This window comes from Barbus barbus, assembly GCF_936440315.1.
Source record: "Barbus barbus genome assembly, chromosome: 38".
Lineage (NCBI taxonomy): Eukaryota > Metazoa > Chordata > Actinopteri > Cypriniformes > Cyprinidae > Barbus > Barbus barbus.
This window is the reverse complement of record NC_136716.1, coordinates 16,375,314-16,398,030: the sequence shown is the minus strand read 5'-3', so window position 1 is coordinate 16,398,030 and position 22,717 is coordinate 16,375,314. Positions and strand designations below refer to the sequence as shown.

The window sequence follows — 22,717 nt, the reverse complement described above, 5'->3', positions numbered from 1 at the left end:
TGTGGAGTCAAAACATTTACAAATATGATTTAAATATGAATATGAGACAAAACTACAGAATGTCAGATTTTATTATTGGGTGATTCAACACAGATGTTTTACCAGCTAAGAAGTTCAGCACTTTTAGAGTTTCATCCCTCTATCTGATGTGAGCATAAGTATTGGGACAGTTTCCTCACAGGTCTTTCTAAGTGATCAGCTGTGTCCTGTTGCATTAATTCGTCAGATATTAAAAACAGGGAATATGTCATATCAGTTATATCCATTACTTCTGCATTCTGAATCTTCCATTCGATGATGACACACAAACCAGGATGAAGATGAGGGAGCTGACTTTGAGAGAAAAGCAAGCAATTTGGATGCTAAAAGAAAAGAGGAAGTCAGTTAGAGCTCTAGCAAAAACAAAGGGCATGGAGAAATCAAGAGTTTGGAAACCACCAGCAACCAACACGACCTGATCGGCTGAGAAAACAACAGTAGTTGATGACAGACAAATCCTAAAAGCTGTGAAAATGAATCCTAAAAGACGTGTCTGTTAAATCACCAACAACTTCCAGAAAGCTGGGGTGATGCTCTGACAATTTACTGTCCTCAGGAGACTTTGACACAGAATTACAGATGCTACACAGCGAGATTCAAACCTCTGACCAGCACCAAAAATAGAAAGGCAAGATTAGAGTTTGCAAAAAAAGCACAAAAGCGAGCCAGAAGAGTTTTGGAACTGTGTTTATGGACCGATGAGACAGAGATGAACCTTTATCTAAGTGATGGGCAAGCAAAAATGTGGAGAAAAAAAAGGGAACTGCAATGATCCCAAGCATACAGCCTCATCTGTAAACCATGGTGGAGGTGGTGTCATGGCATGGGCATGCATGGCTGCCTCTGGAACAGGCCCTCTCAACTTTACTGATGACTTAATGTATGATGACAGAAACAGAATGAATTTGGAAGGGTACAAAACCATCTTGCCTACAAATATTCAAGAAAATGTCACCAGATTCATTGGGAAGTGCTTCATATTGCCCGGCCAGTTCAGTCAAGGAATTTATAAGGGCAAAGAAATGGAAAGTCTTAGATTGCCCAAGTCAATCTCCAGATTTAAATCTGATTTAACATGAATTTCACCAGCTGAAGAGGAGAGTAAAGGCAGAAACTCCCCAGAACAAGCAACAACTGGAATTGGCTGCATTAAAGGCTGGGAAAAGCATTTCAAAGGATGAGACCAAGAGTCTGGTGATGTCTATGGGTCCCAGACTCACTGCTGTGATTGAAGGGATCTGCAGTGCAAGGGATCTGCAACTAAATAATAGCTTTTAATATTTTATATATGCCTTATGTTCAACTGTCCCAATACTTATGCTCACATCAATGAGTGGGATGAACTCTAAAAGTGCTGTTCTTTTTATTTGGTAAAACATGTATGTGTTGAAACGGCTAATAATAAAATGTAACATTCTGTAGTTTTGTCTCATATCATCTTTTAATCATATTTGCAAATGTCTTGACTCCACAGCCAACAGAGCAATTTTGTCTTTACTGTTCCAATACTTATGGAGGGCATTGTATATATTTAGGTGTAAATGATGTACAAATGTGTACCACTGAGCTTTGCACCCCTAAAATTACCATTTTCCCCTGTCATCGTAAGATGGTATAACCTCTAGGTTTAGGGAAGAGGGGGCCCAGCTCACCCATAAAAAATTGTACCGGGCCCCTGATGGCTCTGCTAATATGATGACAACTGTAATAAGAATATATCAAAATCTCGTGCAGGGCTTGCTGCACTTTAATCTGCACCCACGCGCCTATTTTTAGCATGTTTTCTAGGGCGTATGAGAGTGGCAGCGCAGATGAACAATTTGCTGAAAACAGGGAAACGAGACACAAATCCTCACCCTCGCGATCCGGCTTTCATCAACTTCAAACCTCAAGAGCTAAAAGAGAGCGTAGGTGACAGGTGGGCCTCTGGGCACGCTACCAGACTTATTTAAAACTCATTTAGACACGAGCAGATGCTTCCTTCCCTGCACACTAATGTCGAAGTAATCTCTGTGGCATCTCTTCTATTTGAGTTAAGGCCGCCATTCGATGCATAAAACAGACAGTGTTATGCAGTCAACTGTGCAGAGGGCTGTCTTGAACTTGTCACTGTAAAAAAAATGTCAAAAGAACAACGATAAGCGCAACTGTGATGTGAGTGGTGGATATAACAGCTTGGAGAATCTAATGCCTCTATAAATAAGACTCAGCTCATCAAACACACCCAGTCTGCATGACATCACCATCGAGCTCTGTAGCCCGCCATGTTATGTGTCCAGTTTATCAGACAGATGACCATCTTGCAGAGGAGCCCTTTGACCCTCACTCACATTCATGAACACACATGAGCCTGTTCTGTACACACGGTCACATCTACGTCGTCATAAATACAACTGTTTGTCAAGGGTAAGTTGATGTATCATCGAAAAAACGGAGGCCTCGGTCCAGCCACTTCTCTGTTCATTTTTCTCTTTGTGCGCTTTCGTCCAAACACCTTTTACTCCCCTCATCCATCCACATCCCCCTCTGTTCATTTATCTAAAAGGTCAAGCCCCGGTAATAGTTCAGAAGAAACAGAATAAACAGAAGAAATGTGAGAATGGCGTACAATTAACAGTCTCTCTAATCTTCACACACCTACTGACAACCTTCTTCCTCAGGTCTTGCTGTCTGACCCCATGGTGCGGTCAGAGACTTAAGCAATGGCAAAATGAATGGCGAATTTGCGTTCAGTCATTCTTCACAACCTACAACCTGCCTTCCCGAGGAAACCAAACAGTGGGCGTGTTTCTGGCCAGTCACTATATTCGTGATTCTTCCACAGGGTAGCAGTGTAACCAAACATTTCACCTACAGAAAAAAATGGCATGTTTTTCTATTCTGAACTGTCTCCAAGGAAACCCAAGTTTCTGATTGGCCAAACAGATGCAACATTTAACTTCAGTCATTTCCTTCAAACCAATCAGAGCTTGATATATTTAAAGCCACAGAGGACAAAAAGCAGCCAAAAAGGCAGTGAAAAAAAAAAATCAAGAGCTTGAACTGTTACATTTCTGCCTGTTTCCTACATTGTGTCAGATTCCTTAGATTCAACATGTTTTTATAAACATGCACTTTTGAAACCATCATAAACAAAATAATTTACCTCTGTAGAACTATTAAAGTGACATAAAAAATGCACGTGGCACCGGTCTTGAGGATTTTCATTTTGCCTATAAATTGCGTTTTTAATTATTCAGAGCGGTGAGGTTTCTTAACTCTCTCACCCATAGCATTCTCCTTCCTTAATTAGCATAAGTCCAGTCATTTCCATTTAAACGTGCTGTGGATGTTTATGAATATTTCAGAGTGTTACATCACCATCGTTCTCAGAGGCTTTGTGCTGTTAGGCCTTTTCCGACTTCATTTATTTTGTTTTCTCATGTTGTTCTTTACCAACATCAATCATTCTGAAGTATTCAAAGAATATCAAGAAGTATTCAAAGAATATCATAGAGCATCAAAATGTATCAAAAATCATACATCAGAGGACTTATTTAGTTTTCGCTAAGCAGACGTCCAATTCCAAGCTTGATTTTGTCAGTAACTCATGACAAGTAGCACACAAATACGTGGAGATGTGGGGAGAGGAGAAAGGGAGCGGCACAAAGCTAATGACTTTCCTTCAGGCGCTCTCCGCGGCTGCTAGATGCTTTGTGGTGATGCATGGCATGGCCTCTGCGATGTGGCAGGGCGAGATTGGTGGAGTGAGGCATTGAGCGTGCCACGCAGAGGAACGTTCATCAGTGCCACAGCAGCAGGAGACCGGGGACTGATGCCACGAGAGGAGCTCGACGGGATACGGGAGAACCAAGAGATGGCCGGCCCAGCCTCCCTCCCCCTTCTTCCGCAACATGGAGGTAGGCACAGCTCCAGGTCACGCTACTCCTATCTCTGCCTGCCACCACCAATGGGCTGCTGTGTTTACTCCTCACTTGTTCGGCAGAGAACACTTTTGTAACAATGACATCGAAAAAATGTACCGCGAGAGCAGCAGTCTCAAATGAGTGGCGAATAAACAACCTTATATACTATTTAATTAATTACCATTCGTCATAAGCTCATTTCAGGTGTTCATACTGGATAATAAAGCTGGGCTATGTGCGCATTTAACATCCTCACCAACATGCATAATACTGCGCTCACAGGTGATGTTATGAGCACAGCAGGTGATCCGGCTATAAAAGTCTGATTGATGCTGTAATGATCCGAGGAAGTTAATGTAAAACACCATTAAATAGCATCACAGTTGAGTGGCTATGAGTCAATGACAGGGCACAGTCAGCACTGACAGATGCAAAGGCCAGTCAAAGACATACAGTAAATGCAAAATGTAGATTTATTTATACATTTAAGTTTGTTTTCATTAATTTTTTTAAATACCTGACAAAGGATAGATGATAAAAATGTTACATTAAATATTTTATTTGAGTCCATGAAAGATTACTAACCGATCATGTGATCACATTTGCATACTGAAGCATGCGTTATAATGCACAAAATTTTACAAATAGAGATACACTGAATTCTCAATACAGATAAGCTGATAATTATTTTCATGTTATGGCTGATATCTGATAAATGGCTGATTTTAAAATTTTATTCTAATTTCTCTAAATAAATGAAAAATAAAACACTTCTTTTAATGCTACAACTGAATTTTTCCATTAAAATAATATAAAGTATGAAAATGAATATTAATTTTGAGGATACAGTATATAAACAGTGCAAGAAATCTTCATCAGATCGATGTCCTATCCATATCTTCCAGTTACGCACCGTGTGCACGGGACGCACGGGTCTCCGGCTGACCTCGGCGTGAACCTCAGAGATGAGGTGAAACAGAAGGCACTAGGGTCCCTGGGGGGCTGAGGGGAGAGGCAGGGGAGGAATGCTGATCAGGGAGAGATGGAGAGACCGGAATTACTGCGCTCTCCTGTACAGCAAATTAGAAAAAAGGAGCACTTCGAGCATCCTTAACCCCCCTGTACTGCACACCAATACGCAAACTGCACACAGAGAACAGCAAATTGACTCATTTTTCCTCATTAAAGGCAAAGGCAGTGGCCTCTGTGCAATGCCTGCGCATAGCAAACATTAGGAGGCTGAGAAAAAGAGGGAAAGGCATTATAGGGAGGGGGAGCGAAAGACTGAAAGAGAGAGATCCCTAGGTGAACGGCTCAATTGAACATCACCTCTCTAAATTGTCCTTAACAAGAACTGATTCGATTTGAATGAAAAGGATCTGTTATTCACAACATGAGACATGAAATCATGCAGCCCCTGAACAGTTTTGCAGTATTACTTATTATTTACAAGATTCCAGGATGGACCTTTAGCAGGCCTCTGTTTAAAGGCGTAATTGTGGGCTTCACACATGATGTGGGAAACCATTTAGCATGCTTTAGTGCCACAACATTGTTCCTTTACTGACGAGCCGCACCGTACAAGAGGAAAATTTATAGTCTGGCAAAGAGCAGAGAAAGCAAAGGGGGTCCTCCGTTGAGAGACCAGAGCTCTATAAATTTTACCCCCATATATTATGACATCCATTCAAAAGTTTAACTGCAAATACTATAATCCTGAGATGGCAGAGAGGTGGACTGGGGTGCGACAGCCAGAGGAGATATGACTCGAAAGCAGTGTCATCATCACACACGGCTGCAAAGAAAAATTAGTTTGGCGAGATGTGGAAATATACTTAAACTAGTGGAGCCGAGGCATGAGAAAGCTTGGAATTCGGTGCTGTCGGTTATAGCCAATTCACAAAGAAAAATGAACTAACTAGACATCAATACAGAATACAAATGAGTGTGTGTTTATTGCAACCAGAATTATGAGTAGGTTCCTTTTTTCTTTTTTTTCATAAAAGCTACAAAAAGAGAAAAAAATATAAAAGGATGTTCTTTAATTTCACACAAGAAAGTAAAAGTGACTGCATACATAGATCTTCATCTATTCCCTTTGTATTTAACTAAATTAAGATGAACTGCTTTAAATAAACTACTTACATAAGACAACATTGTGGGATTAAGTGTATAATTCAGGCATTTATTTAATTATTTTTAAATATAACATTGCATTGCTGCTGCTGTTTCTATTAGCCGTTCAATATTTTTTTGGATCCATTTACAAGACACTCTGTCACAAGTAAATGTTTTGAATGTGGGGAAAAACTGAGACATTCCTATAAGAGAAGAGAAAAAAAAAAGGGTTGAGACGGGGAGTGTTGTATTTCAGAATAAATTGTAAAAACATCAGTTTAACCAATTAGAAAGTAACTACAGTGCTAAATTATATACCACCACCCTTCTGAGGTGACAGTGCAGGTTGTAAGTCTTTACAAATATAAGGGATTTGCAGGACAAAAAAAGAGGTAAGCATATATAATTTCTTCTGCCTTATAACTGCATTGGATGCTAAATAACTGTTATCATCTAATAAGCAGTTCATTTTGTTTCATTTAAAATATAACATCCCACACACAGCTTTTCATCTAGGTGTTTAAAAAATAGGCCTATATAAAAATATATAAATATCATGGCTAACCAGATGGGTTCGTAACACTTTACAGTCCATTTCAACTGGACCCACAAAGACTGCACAGAATGGTATAACAGGCTACATTTATTACAACTAACACAGACTACCTGTTTTGTTAGAATTGCTCATCTGTTTTTTCTACATCCCAAATTTATATGCGAAATAGCCTAAAATTGAAATATTATTTGTGTGCCATAACAATAATAAAATAATATAAAATTAAAAAAAATCCACGATTTCTTGTAGGCTACTTGACACTAATTTTGAAACAAAATATAGTCCTAGTCCTCCTATTGCATCGATCGATTTAATGAATTTAAATGATATGAGTGCAGATGCATGCACTTCGATTTAAAAAAAAAAATACATAGAGGTAAAGGAATACTATTGGACAATTCCGTAGTTTTACGTCTCTTATCTGCTTGTTTGTTAGGTTTTCTTTGAACAGTTTTGATACAAGAACGATGAAATATACCAGCGGACACGTGTCGACTGTCTGCCGACAGCAAATCAAGATTCATGATTTCGAGCATCGATCACACGAGGAATGCGGTACGGTCGTAAAGTTTGACGTGTTTGTTAACGCTCACATACATGTGTGCCACACAGGTATTTATGACCGTCTGACAAACTCCAGAAAACTGCTATTGTGGGTCTGTTTTATTTAACTGAGAATGAGTGAGTGAAAATAATCAGATTTCCAATTCAGAAAAAAAAACATGAAATTCGATAGTACTAAGTAATGGCCTAAAAGTATCGTTTAGTTTATATAAAACGTGTAAATATCAGTAGGATTGCTTTAGTTTGAGGAAAATGGTAAAAGCTAAACAAAAAACGTCCACCAGAGGGCGCGTGTTAAGTGAAAGTGAATGGTGTTCTCTTCGACAACTCAGACTGTAAAATAATTCAGTAGGCCTATATATAATACATACATAAAACATAAAAAAAATGAATCTAACAGAACGTTACAACGAATAAACGTTTCAAATTAGGCTAATTAAATGACATCCTAATAAAAGTTGTCTATTTCTCACAAATGTTAATTTTTTGTGTGTATTTAGGCTTGTAGGATAGGCTATATCTCGATTTTTCAGGTTTTAACAAATACCTGCTTGAATTGATTTCTAGTAGGCCTACAGGCTTAATATAGACACCGTGCACATTTAAAACCATTTTTTATTTATGCATTCATTCTACCATAAATAATCAATCAAATGTGTTAACTCAAGATCGTGATTTTTCAGTTCAATCGACCTATGCAAAAAATAAAACATCACAAAATATAGACTAATTTGGATTTAGGCCTAAACTATACATTTATAAATAGTTACATATAGCCTATGGGCCCAAATTAAGCTATAAATTATAGACTAAATATTACTACACATTTAGGTCTTCAGAATAGTTATTTTTAATGCTAAAACAAATCCATCAGTGGCGTTATTTAGCTACTACATTCATTTTTACATACTAACTAGCTATTATTCTGTTCAACTACTTTCGTTTCTAAATAATAATAATAATAAATAAAACAACATTTAGCCTACTTTACCTTTGCCTATAGCCTAAACTATTTTTTACATGATTTCCGGATACTCTTATGAGAAATTCGTTTAGAGCTAAATAAACTAAGCCCGTATAGCCTACATATATCAGAACAATATTTAATAACCAAAACGAACAATTCACATTCAAAATATCTTTATAGTAATTTGCCAAAAAAATTTGTGGAGCAGCACGCGCAGTAGACCTATAGGTCTACAGTGCAGGAGAACCGCGCGTGTCCTTGGGTAAATAAATAGAAAGTTCAAAGGCTTCAACCGTTAAATGAGTCAAGTTACACATCTGTAATCTTAATCCAGCCATATATGAGCAATGTCCTCTTTATAAAAATAAAACTTGAGCTTTATTTTAAATAATTTATTATATACACAACACAAATCTGGAGACAATTTTCCATCTTATGCTACTCTATAAAATTTAGGAGAGCAGGATAAATTAACTTGAAGTGTTTTTATTGGCTCAAGGTGCTTATGGACTGCAGCCAGGCATTGTTGTAACAAAAAAATCACTTCATGGAAAATCCTCATCTTGTGATAACATCAAGAGGATTTTTTCTGTTGTACATTGGAATCTGTCATATCATGGCCCTGCCAGTCATCATGAAAATGATTTGGTTCAGTGGATACCGATGGTTGTGTTTTATCACACACACTGCAGTAATGTGCATTACCAGGCCAGAAATCTCCAAAAACGTAAATATAGCCTCTCACTGGTGAAGCTCCTTACTCAAATTCAGAACCATGTGGGGGGAAAACTCTTTTATGATTATTACATGTTTCAACACTCAATTTAAAACATATGGTAAATTAGGCAATTAGCATAATATTTTCCATTTTTTGACAGATAAATGATACCTACACAGGCTGACAAATCATAGGGTAGAAAGACATTTCATGGAAAAACAGTTCGTCCGGTCAGTTTAAAGATGTGAAAACATTCCAAATGCTGCTGTAGAACAGACCTCAAAGAGTCAGAAACGTCAAATGGATTATGTCAGCAAATACAAAGACAAAAAAGAATCTGTAAATGTTCATTTCTAGCATAAAAAACACTGCACGAATGCCCTTGCAAAACACATTTGTAAATATTAAGAATCCAACAGACTGGTTGCCGAGAGCAAATCTGCATTTAGCTAAAACTAAAAAAGACACATAGAAGACATTTGAACAGCACTCCCTCTCTGTGGGTGTACAGGCGAACACACCTACACACGCTTTCATTTGTTTCCCAATGAAAGCATCAGGCCACCTGGGCCTTGCATCGAAACTTCATCAATCTCCAGAAATGGAATCCAGTGGAGAGAAAAATCAAATTCTCATTTGCAAGATGGGTAAGGGGGAGAGGAGAGAGAGAAAGAGAGAGAGAGAGAGCTGGAGGTACCTGGGAAGGCTAAACTCTAGCTGAACCCACAGCATTGAATCGTTTTGCCATTTGTCTGCGATACTGACAGGCTGCAAAGAAGATTAGACACTCAAGGTTGTGACTTCCTATTCTGCTTATTTCATCCCTTGCAAATCATGAAAGACTTCCTCTCCTCACCCACGGTAACTTTTACTAGACCGAGACATATTATATAGAACACAGAAGCAATATTTTCCTAACCAATGAAAGAAAATGCATGATGAATATAGTGATGTACGCTCTGTTGACTCATCAATGCACAATGAATAGCGCGACTGACAATGATATGACATTAACAACTGAAAATCTCTTCCGAATGATCACTACTGGGCTGGAGGAAAAGTGAGAGCGTGTTTGGGTGAAACAGTGAAATTACAAATGAGCGAGAGACGGAGTGAGAGCAAATATCAGCATTTTCTGCAGCATCGTAGCCTTCTGAGAGTGAAGTGAACTTTTGAACCCGTATGGCAGAAGCAGCGATGCACTGAGGATGCTCGGGTCTAATATGTGTCTATTTCAATTAATTAATGCGAAGGGAAACAGAGGGTGGGAAAACGACAGCGCAGAGGAAAGATGGTGTCATCTTTGCCGAAGTCATTTAACGTGCCCTATGAAGCCTGCCAATGCCTCATACTTTACTCTTTCACAAAACCACAGCAGAATATTAATCGCGATTGGAGGAAATTAATGGATGATAACTAGAACGGATGGACGCTTTTTGGAAAAAAAAAACGTGATCCAAATCTTGTCCCAGCCAGTGAAACTTTATTTGAACTGTGCTGTTGCTATGGAAGCTGAGGTCAATAATGTAGACTCAGTTGACCTAGACAGAGTTCAGACAGGTCACGAATTGACCAGAACAAGACCCAGGGGTCAAAAGTTTACTGTAGAGAGGAAGAAACACTCAAAGTGTGAGCACTCACAGTAAACGTATGGAGTTAAGAGGCATGGATGGGTACCAGCTGACGACGACTCAAACATCGAGGTCATGTAAGGTGTTTGTGATCATATGGCTTCACATCCACATGCCATTGCATTAGGATAAATGTGACAATCCGAGGCTGCAGGACAGAGCTCTGCCGAAAATTCTTAACAGTAACTGTGATGATGATGAAAATAAGATTTGGTCACTTTAGTTTGCTAAGGGTCGCTTAATTGCCTGGCTAAAATGTCTTTTTCATTGACGCAAGCTCTTTTTGGACTCTCCAGAGATTCGTTACAATCAATTTCACAACCATTAATTTAGAGGCTCTAAGATATTGAGAAAAAAATTAAATTTGCATCTTGATGATCTAATTTGTGATAAAGAAACAATTTAACTCTAAATCCTTGGCCTTTCTGATTGGCTTCTTCAGCTTTTCCTGTAAAGCTGTGGTGGGGTAAGATAACAGGAACGAGAGGGGCTTTTGTTTCTGGACATAAATCAAGTCAGTGCACACAAAGAGCCCAGAGCATGTGCAGCCTTTGATAGGACATGCATTGATATTAGCCTCTTAAACACACAAACTCCTGTCAGACTGACAAACCATACACCTTTTCTGTTTTATTTGTTATTACTGAAATGATTGGTGGATTGGAGTCTCGTGTGCTATTTATTTATTTGTTTTAATCAATTTAGCAATCATTCCAAGCAAATATCTACTACTCAAACCATTTAGAGCGATAAGAATGTTTCTTTTTTCTACAACTTTTGCATTTCCTAAACTTGACCTGGCAAAATATCCACCCCTCTGTGTGGCTCCTCCTGCCTTGGGCTTCCCATCCTCGGCTGCAGGGCTGCTGTCATCCAGACGAGGCTGCAGGCACGGTGGGGTCAACCGTGCGGTCTGCGGGTGAAACTCAGTTCACATTACCATACAGACAGGGGCCCTGACAATAGAGCGCCCATCTGTTCCTGTCAGCTATAACAAATCTAGTGTCAAACCTCCCTCTGGAGACAGGGAGGCAGCGCTGGCTAAATGAAATAACACTGACTCCTCCCATCGACGAGTCAACTGCAGCCTCGTCCTCCAGTCAGGTTAGAGCACAAGCAGACAGTCAATTTCCCTTCCTCACACAGGCGAGCATGTGACATCACGGAGCGAGTAACGGTGCAAGAATTGAATGCCTGAACTATATTTACCCTCCGCTACAATAGGGTAAATTTGAAAATATCAGCATGCAAGGACACCGGCTCATTCATATAACATATGCATTTTGTTTTTCATTCACTTGAGCTAAGCAAAAAAGGGCTCTCAGCATGGAGCGTTCTTATTGAATAAACGGCAAATGAGAAAACAAACTAAATCTGAATTGCTGAAAAAGGTGCACATTTGAATCTTAATCTTCATGATTATATTCCTCGCTCTAATTTCATATGCACCGAAATCGTCTCCCGCTCAAATTCCAAATGTCCTCTTGTAGGGTTTGATGTGAGATTCCCAACTGGTGAACTAAACATGAACCCTGAACTGCACTTGCCCTTGCTGGTCATTAACTTTATTGAAAGAGCGACATGATGCGAATCTTCTTCGAGTTACTCCTCTTTGACTTATAAGCCTTTTCCGGCAAAGAAGCGAATCAAAGGAGCACATCCAGGTTTGACCCCTTTTGTTGCTAAATTACAAACATATAAAATAAATGGGACGATGGAGTATTCATTTTTACCAGGGTGGTGAGAAGTTAAAAATTATTCAAGATAAAAACAATAATTTATGGTTTTCACAAATGGCAATTGTGTAGCCTGACATTTTTTTCTGTTCAATCTGGAAAACTGTTAAGAGACAAAAGTAGTTCTATGAAGTAAAAATCTAACAGAAAGAAAGAGAGAGATTCTGATTTCTCTTTGACTTTTATTGGATTAGAATATCATCTCTGAGTCGGTCACTAGAGATCAATGCTATTGACTAGAATGTCCCTTAATTCTGTTCTTTTCGCTTATTTCTGCAAAGCTGCAGGCTTTTGAGCCATCTGAGAAAATTGTCAGATGTATGATGAGTGATAAAGAAGAGAAAATGGATAAAACGCCCCTCAGGTACAGGGTTGAGTTTCAAGACCAGCTGGTTACAGAGGAGCTGGGGATGATCAGTCACAGATCATGGCCCGAAGCAACAGCAAACTGCCCACGTTAGTTAAAAAAACAAAAACAATCAGCAAACACAAAACACAGATTTCGATGGGCCATTTTCAATCTGCAGTACATCCTGTTTTTCTCTCTTTAATCTTTGAATTACATTCCAGTTTGCGTTTTCCAAATTGTAGTAGGCTATACAAGTGTAAATATAATTGTTGTCAGAAGAACAAGAAAGCTAACATTTTGACACCATTGTTAAACACAGTCAAACATGCCACAGCTTAACCCCAAGAACCTCAGGAACACATGACCAAACATCCCGCTTGCCTGCCACTAGAGGGAGAGCTTCATCTCTTTTGTATGGAGGGTAAAGACCACCCTCCCATACCCCCTCCACACACTCCTCAATGCCAGCAGCAGAGTTGTGGGAATCCACTAGAGGGTGATCTGTTACCAAACACCTCCACTGGGGTATTTCATCACTACCAGTGAAACCCCCACAACAAGAAATGTTCTAAAGATGCTTTAGACTAGTTTCCTGTCTCAACTTATCACAGCTTGCATTAGACATTCGAGTAAACACACTCATGTGCACAAAGAGTGGCTTGAACTCACGTTCAGAAGCACCTTCCTCCTGGTAGTCAGAGGCCACTGACATATCATCTGAGGGGGCAGAGCGTCCCAGACTGGAGCTGCGGTTGTCATCTGAACTGTCTTCAAGATTGGATTCAACTAGGATAAAAAGTAAAAAAAAAAAAATCAACAACTTCACATAAGTCGAAATTTTGTTGAGTTAATTCGACAGACATAGGCCTACATAAAATGAAAATGCTGTGGGAGGAAAATGGAATCATTTGTGAAACCGACTTGTTTTCTATAGAACCATTGTTCCAGGAAAGACAGAATATGAACGGAAGTCTCGGTGAGCAATTAATTAGAATCATGAAACAGCTGTTCACTTACATCTGTGGGGGAATTCTTGTGGGTGTCTGCAAAAGAGAGGATTTAAAAATGCTTTTAGAGAAGAACATTTTGTAAAGGATAAAATAACCTTCTAAACAAATGGACTTCACAATGTTCAGAAATTTGTATGGTTTGTATTGTTCCACTATCTTTCTTAGTCTAGATAAACATTTCAGGTCTGCAATGAGAGCTGTACGACAAATTCTAAAAGAATCGAAGAGGCGTTAGACTGATAGCAGGATGAGTATCTGTATAAACACATGCATCTGTAAAGCAGTGGATTGCAGCATTTGCAAATGATGCATTGACAGCAAAGTATTCATGTAAGCCAGTGCTGAAGAAAACAAAAGTACGCTTGTTCTCCTTGCAAGCACCTTGTTTCAGCACAGCAAACCACAAAACCACTCCAGCGAGTAAGTGCTGTAATTGTACTTCTTGCTTGTGAAAAGATAACAATAGAAGAACTGTGCCATTTGCTTCCTGTCTGTTTAACTGTTGTGTTTCATTTGTAGCTCAATTGGGGGCACAGATTCAAGCTATAAATAATTTGCTTCTATAAATGTACTTTTTGTGGTTTGCAATGTGCAGTACAAACAAGGACGAGCAAGTATGTGTCAGCTCTAATAGCTGCATGAATAAAACATACTGTGACATCCCTCACCTCTTCTGGATGACATTAAAATTTCGTAGGAGAATTTCCCTGGCCTCTTGAGCAGGATTACTGAGATTCTCATCCTGGAGTATCTCAAAAACAAACAGCTCACAGTCTGGGGGGAAAAAAAGATAGAAAACAACCTCAGTAAGCTATGCTACATTAGTCTGTTTGTAAGACACACACACACAAAAAAAGTCAATAAAAACTGACAGTAAAATGTAAAAACTTTTACTTTGTATTTTTAACATGTGGAAAGAGACAAATCTGACCAGTAACTCATGTGGTATTACTAATCAATAGAGCATATATGTTTTGAAATATGCAAAGGACTGTTCTATTCAGGCAAATGCCATAGAGGCCAGGATGTTCAGATGACAATAGTCATCCTGTCTGTGTGTCAGAACAGATAACATCTCATGATGGCATTATTCATGTGTAGCATTTTGTACAAAATGTTTTACTGTAAAGTAAACATAGCAAGGCAGGATAATTAAAAGAGAAATAAAAGTAATTAAATAATAAAATAGTCTATAATCAAGGTTTTAGAGCATAACCCACAGGATGTTTACAATGAACTGGAAAACCAACTCAGACTTGTAAAAACTCATTAACTGCAGCTAGACACTCCCAATTCTTCTGAAACAAAATATTTTTGGAATTTCATTACAAATAATTTAGCATACAAAAAGCAATCTTTAAAGTTTCCTTCAAAAGTTACCTTAAAAAACTAATAGGCTAATACAAAGCCTACATATATATTTTATTCATATTGAAAGAGCGCAAAATTCAATTAACAGTGAAACAATGGAGAATACCTCTTAATAGTTGCCTGAAGTCATCAACAACCGTCCCCATCTCTTACTTTCTGTTTAAGACTCCAACAGAAATAAAGGCTAATAAAATAGGCTGATGTCAACGACTGAAGGTCAAAGAAACTCTGAATGAACTTGTCATCCCACAGCATGAATTCACAGTTTGAAATAAAAACGAATTGAAAGAGATATCCACACACACACACGAATCGGTTCGCGGAGAGAAGATGAAGAGGAAGTGCAAAGCACATTGTTGTGAAAATGAAACGTGCCCAAACAGATGTAGGCGAACTACTTTGTGACACAGTGTCTTGAGTCTGAAATTAATGTCAAATTAATAAAAAAATAAAATAAAATAAAAAATAGCAACGTGCCTTTGCCACCATATTTACATTTTTTTACACCATCCACCCGATTAAAATACAGTTGAGTAAAGTAGCCTACACCGTTTTCAATGTGCTGTCATCGCTTCAAGTCTTTTCGTTTGCAACGAGATCAAAACCGTTGCACCTCGTTTTTAATCTCATTTTTTGCCCTAACCACTTTCTCATATTGTGACAAGTAGTGGCCATGTCTTCTCCACGTTGAAAGACTCAAAATGTTTACAGAAGGTAAAGGCCTATGGTCAGTTTGTTTAAATCGTTGTGCGGGTTGGTGCGTCTATTGATAAATTAGCATTTTATGCTAATGTTTAGGACTTCACTTCCATTTTTACAATGGGCCGGCCCATCCTAACACAATTGCCCCTGGGGGCGACCAGTAGTGTTTATATTTGTGAGCAACATTAAAGTACTTTAGAAATAATGTTACTCGCCCTGGACTTGTCTGTATGAACTAGTAAGCATCAAAGAATGCTGTTGTCACTAATCTATCAAGCTATCAAGGTGCACCATGCCACTGAGAAAAACATTTAGGGGAGAGTGGGATAAGATGAGCAAATTTGTATTTATGTGATAAGGGAAAATGAGGGAGGACTCAGGAGTACAATGAAAGTGTCTAAATTAATTTCAGGATGTTTCATATCATTTTAAATTATCAGAATGTAGTCTATCTATGACAAAGGGTTCTAAAAAGTATGGCTTCTTATAAAAAATAAAAAAAGTGTTCCCATAGCTCAGCTTGCCCCAGGTTAAGGGTAGGTTGACCTGAGTCAGTGGGTAAGATGCACCATCTGGGTGTAAACTGACCATCTGATTGAATCTATTCAGTCTAAAGAAAATTTACCTCTTCTAAAAACAATCTTGTTTCCTTTAACAAACAGTCATATATGTTTTCCTAAAGTTAACTTAGCATAAAACCAACCAAATTATGTTTAAATTTCAATCTTTAATTGTTCGCGTTTCTGAAACAATATGTTGAACACCAAAATTGTAACCTTCCCAAAAACAGATTAAACAGAGAATTTGAGTCAAATTAAATAAAAACTCAATAAGAATGAAAAAAATAAATGTCACTCACTAGAATTGTCAAACAATTAATCGTGATTAATCGCATCCAAAACAAGTTTTTATTTACGTAATATATGTGATATAATATATAATATAAATACACACACATGCACATATATATTTAAGAGAAATATGTTTACATTTACATTTAGTCATTTAGCAGATGCTTTTATCCAAAGCGACTTACAAATGAGGACAATGTGTTATGTTTATATACTAAATATATTTATATATAATATAAATTACATGAATATAAACATATACATGTAAATAGTTTCCAAAATATATACTATATATGTGTGTATTTATACATAGTACACACACAAATATTATGTAAACAAAAACTTTTATTTTGGATGCAATTAATCGCGATTAATCGTTTGACAGCCCTATATGTCACTGAAACTAAGCTAAAGCTTTTTAGTCAAAAGATTATTGGCATGGTAGCTTTTCTGCAATGTCGAACAGGCCATTAGGGACTACAGATGGAAAGATATATCTGATTATATGTATAAATAAACTACAAACAATATGTATATATATAATAAACTAAACCACTTGCATAGTGTCACTTGCATAGTGTCACCAGTTTATACTTTAGAGGTTTAATGTAACTTGAGTGCCTTATAGTGGGATAAGTTAAAATGATGGCTCAATTTACCCCACAGCATTTTTCTCACTCTGCCCCATAGCTACCATTTTAGAGAGAAAAAAAAAAAAAAACTAGCTAGCTTATTAATTTAGGCTAATATTGAGCTAAATGTTTTACATGGTTTTATATGTTGCTAAATCACCCAAATGCATCATAAATATTTTTAATCCTTGATAAATTTGCTTTGATGTAACAGCCATTACATCTGTTGGCTACAATTTTACTTTAAAAAGCTAAAAACATTTAAACAGTAAATGGATGCCTTTCACTCCTCCCACGTGTTTCTTCTTTTCACAGTCTGGCAGAAATTATGGGTGGTTCCAAAATACATGGTCACAAGTTTTGGTCAACTTAACCCACTTCCCCTACATTTGAAATTTTGCATGATTTTATTGCGATAATCAGATTTACCTCTGTAGCTCATCTTTTATTGGTAAAACTGTTGATTGTAAACTATATATTGTCTTGCAACACACCCCTTTCTGCCCTGCACTTCCTCAGTCAAATGACTCTTGTTCATGTAGTGCAGTCTCTCTGATTAATTTGCATCATATCACAAAGCTTTTGCTTACCTTTCACAATTGTTTGCAAAATTCTGAATCAGCAGTTTGATGCTGAGAGAGCACTTAATGCATGTGAAAGACAAAGGACTGCATCACATAGGGGCAGCACAATCTCAATCTTTACATTAAAGTTATTACATTAATAACTGAATTTAATCAGAGTCAGGACCATTTATTTTAATTAAGTTTAAGGTTATATATAGGCTATTATATTTAGGGTAATATATATATACACACACACACACATAATATGTGTTAGAAAAAGAAAAAAAACTAAAGAGAAAAAGAATTATAAAAAGATTGAAGAATTTTTTTTTTAATTATTATATAAAAAAAATTAAGTAACTATTTAAGAAGGCCCCTTTAACAAGGGGGCTTTTAGCCCAAATATAACAATCATAAACATTTTTTTTGTCTCATAATATATATGATAATTTGAGGAATTCTCATTAGCTAAACAATTGCGCAATCAAAAAATGATTACATGTTAGATCTAATTTAATCAAAATCATCATTGCACGTGATGACTTTATGGTTCATTTTGCAGTGCATAGCAACAAACAAGTATTTAGGAAAGTACTATGGTGCATTTTCTTGCTATTTAATGTATTCGTGGAAAAAAAACAAATTAAATGAATCTTTTATCCTAGAGACCTTTACACTAACATAAGCCTTGCCTTGAAGACCAAATGTAATAGCCTACTAGATTTTTTTTAATGATGATTGCCTATGCAAAAGTTGTTGCCACGATGGTAGGGCATTGTGGTTCATTTCCTGTTCATTGTGTTTTCTGTTGCATTGCATGATGGTCGCTTTCTGGCCAGTTGAAAAGAGCTCACTCGAGTCTCTATAATATCATGCAATAGTCGAGGCGATCCTTTAGTATAAGACTATTTTTCTCGCCTTTTATCATCCATCCAGCAGTTTGGAAAAGTAAAGTTTTACTAACAAATACAAACAAGCCACACAATTTATGGTATACATTTTTGCCAATAGCACACACAGGAGAGTTTTGTATTTAATACTTCGGAGTTTGTTCAAAGCAAAATCTGCTGTACAATGTCACTGATAATATAGAGGGGAAAAAAAACATTGTGGAAGATTTACTTCAATGTGGCTCTAAATATTAGAGCTCATATTCAGTATTTTGTGATTTTTACCAGTTTGTTAGGTGTAAGGCGTTGTGCACAGGTACAGGGTGGAGGGAGATCATGAAAAGAAAACATCTGAATGGAAAAGGGGGAGCAGAATTCCAAGGAGAGGACATGACCGAATGACCCCTGCGTCACTGTCCCTGCAGCTATGGCCCCGTTGTGAGGGTAGATAGAGGAATGAGCGTGGCCCTCCACTCCAGCATGAGCACTGCCTCCTGCCTGCTGGGCACAGCCATATGAAAGGATCTTGCCTTTGTAATCCGCCTGGGATTACACCTCCCAACAATGCACAGCTGAAAGAGCGACAAAGACCCAGTATCAAACACAGGCCTGGGCTGATGAGAGGAACCTGCTATGATCTCTTACCACCAACACTGCCATCAGCGCCTCTCATCTCCCCAAGAGAGCTCTTTTAGCATTCGCCTACTCCTTTCTTCTGTCCCCTTATCTGGGAACACTGGCTTTTTTATCTCTGCATTCCTTTTCATTTGCGTTTCACTTGGGGGAGGGGCAGAACTCTGTCATCTGAGAGTCCCCCGACCTGACAGAAATCACACTCCAACATGGTCACACACCCCTCGAGAGACCAGGGGTCAATATGAAGGCACTGGAACAGTTTCAGAGTTTGTCGTCTTTCCCATTATGAGATTCAATTACTATCAATCGGCTTATAATGTGTTTCCTGTTAAATGGTATGAAAACATTTCGGCCCGTGCAAAGCCTTGGGCTCACTTCTGTCGCTGGTTTGACCCTTTGAACTTAGTTCTGCTCCGTGCCGCTAATTAGCCTCCCCACACATGCATATGACACTTTAGGCACTTACAGGCAGCACTCTAGAAGATGTTTGTGTGGGTGTTTAAGGACCCGTGTGGTAGATATTTCCAAAGTAGATGGGGGAGAAGTATGATAGTTTGTCAAAAGAATTTCCAAAGTATAAGTGTATGTCAACACCCACAGATCAATCATGGTGAACTTAGAGGAATGGTTTTCACTACATCTTTTGAGTAGAATAAATGAAGTTCTCAGTTTTCTCATACGCAAATGGCTGAATTGTATAGGACCATTTAAAAACTGCTGAAATGGATAGTTCTGGGAACTTCTGAGCCAAAAAAAAAGTTAAGTTAGAAAATGAGAATTTTTCAGATAACTTCTCAGAGACACATCTATTCATGTTCATATCTTAAAGGGATAGTTCACCCCAAAAGATAATGACATCCTCATGTTGTTCCAAACCTGTATGCATATCTTTTTTTCTGTGGAATTCAAAAAGATATTTTGAAAAAAAATGTCAGGGTTGTTTACATTGAATATCAGCGGGGTCCGATGCTGTTTTGGACCCCCATTGACTTTCAATGTATGGCCAAAAACAGCTGAACAGAATAAATACAGTCATATATGTTTGGAACAACATGAAGATGAGTAAATATTGACAGAAATTTCATTTTTGTACGAACTAACCCTTTTAAACAATTACAGTTAATATTTTCATTGTGAAGCTACAAACAATTATTTTTCTAAATGTTTTACTGATTTGGAGTGTATTTATGTAATTGCTTGTTAAATATATAGGTTTCTATGATACTGAATTGTGGAAAGGAAAAATATTAATCAAAAAATAATATCATGCTAATTTTATTGTAATGTGTCGTGCTGTAACTCATTCTGCTGGCTGGAATATAAAGGCTTTGGGATTCAGAAGGGGCGGATAGTTTTATCAGTATCCACTAATATTCAACCTTCACCGCCTTCTAAAAGAGACCAGGGAGGCAGTCCATGAGATCAACGATCTGTCACTGATAAAATGAACTGTCAGCTTTCATTTGTCTCCCTCTGGTGCGCACTACTCGCCTCTCTAAATCATATGAGTGATGGGGCACCGGTTACACTTTGCCAAGCTTTAAGATCCCTACAAACAAAACCACATGCAGGAAATTTGTCAATTCAATTATGACAAAAACACTGTAGTGTTGGTTTTGAGAGCAACTGGCAATTTTCCAAATCACCTTTTCTGAGCAGGTGCAATAACTTCACTTCTCTCTTTCATAATCTAATCAGTGTTATACTATAAAAAATCTTGCACATGTTTGTTTTTACACTGCCAAAGCCAATAACAGTTGGTTGCTCACTGGCAGCATCCCAGCCCGTGTGCTGCAGGGTCTTTGAAGCTTGTCCCTCTCGGTTACTCAGCTAATAAGGCAGTGGACTGATTAAATAGCCTCGCGAGGACATATATACGTTTGAGCGAGAGGGGGATGGTCATGCGGGTCTGTGTGGAGAGTGCAAGAGGAAGGCTTCCTGTTCTTCCTGTTTTCACCGAGAGGAGGAGACTATCTGCATGTGGCCACTGTCTTAGCTGTTGACTGTATGTCTGTGAAAGACAAGTAGACATATAAAATGACCCCCTGACCCCTGTTTCAAGCCCATGAATAGTGTATACAGTATTCTTTTTATCTCTTTGAAGTCATGCACCCCAGCGGAGTGACATGCTTCAGAGGGACTTGAACAAGACTCAGGAAGTCAAGCCAGGCATTTGATTTGTAAAAGACCCTCTGACAAGCACACCCAGCAGGGAGAGTATATACACTGCAAGCCTCAGATCTGCCCTAAACGTCACCTTAAAAGTGACCTGACAGCAAAGGCGGTGTACCTGTCAATATGACTTTTGTCACTGAATTTTTTACATGAAAAATCTCTATTTTCCCCATTGCATTTTATTACATACAGGAGGTAACTTTTTTGTTTGTTTAGTCTTAATATATTGTCAAATATAATTTATTCATGTGATGGCAACACTCAGTTTTCAGAAGCCATTACTGCAGTCTTCACTGTCACACGATCGTTCAGAAATCATTCTAATATGCTGATTTTGTACTCAAGAAACATTTTGTATTATTATGTGTTCAAATCAGGATTTTTTGATGGATGGAAAATTAAAAAAACAACCTTTATTTGAAATAGACAAATTTTCATCCTTGCTGAATAAAAGTATTAATGTCTTTCAAAAAAAAAAAAAAACATCTTACTGACCCCAAACGTTTGAATGGTAGTATAAGAATACATGGTCCTTGTGGGGAGATTTAAATATATTTTTCCACAAAATGATCAAATCTATCAAGTAAATTTTGCCAGCAAAGTGATATGCAATACTGAGGCATCATTTATCAGTACAGTGCATCTTTTTTGAAATATTTGCCAATCTCACCTGATGTAATATTAAAAACAGCCACTCCACTATTTCACAAAATTACTGACTCTCAGATGAATATTGCTGACTGCCTCTTTCACAGATGCACATTTGTTTTCTCTCTCCCTGTCTTCCCACACATAGCCTATTTCTTTCCTACATATTGTTTAAGGATGCTATTTTTATCATCTCCTAATTCTCCGGTATCTGTGGACTGCTCCTCTTGCCCCACATTCTGCAGTGTGAGCCTTTTCTGCACACTGACAAACTGGTGAAAAACAGCCTCCTCCTCGTCCTCCAGGCTGACAGAACATCTGTCTCTGCAGCACTGTAGCTTTTCTACTGATGCCCACAGATGGGAGACCCAGTAGGAGACCAGAGCCACACTACCCATAAGGGCAAGCTACAAACATATTTAATAAATTAAAGTAAACATGTTACATTGTAGGTTTTTCCCCTTCTGGCTGACCAACTAATATATTTACGGATTTTCCAAACAAATTTTCATTTGCATGGTCATTTCAACCTTGATGCTTATGCCGTTATTTATGAACTTTCATAAATGGAACTAAATATGTTTTAAACCAGCATCATGTCTTTACTGCCAAGTTGTTGGACTGTTTTGGGATAGATTTAATTCAAACTGGGC

At 38.0% G+C, this 22,717-nt stretch overlaps 1 protein-coding gene across 1 annotated transcript in view; it reads right to left on the bottom strand.

Moving 5' to 3' along the window:
- LOC306857906 (src kinase-associated phosphoprotein 1-like) overlaps nt 1–15,558 on the bottom strand; it is a 30,444-nt gene extending 14,886 nt beyond the window's left edge. The window contains exons 1-4 of the mRNA XM_079398174.1: nt 15,071–15,558; nt 14,262–14,367; nt 13,601–13,626; nt 13,253–13,369 (exon numbers count right to left, since the gene is read on the bottom strand). Of these exons, the coding sequence (XP_079254300.1) occupies nt 13,253–13,369; nt 13,601–13,626; nt 14,262–14,367; nt 15,071–15,110 (289 nt within the window). The 5' untranslated portion in view covers nt 15,111–15,558. The remainder of the gene's footprint in view (nt 1–13,252; nt 13,370–13,600; nt 13,627–14,261; nt 14,368–15,070) is intronic.
- Nucleotides 15,559–22,717: the final 7,159 nt, after the last annotated feature.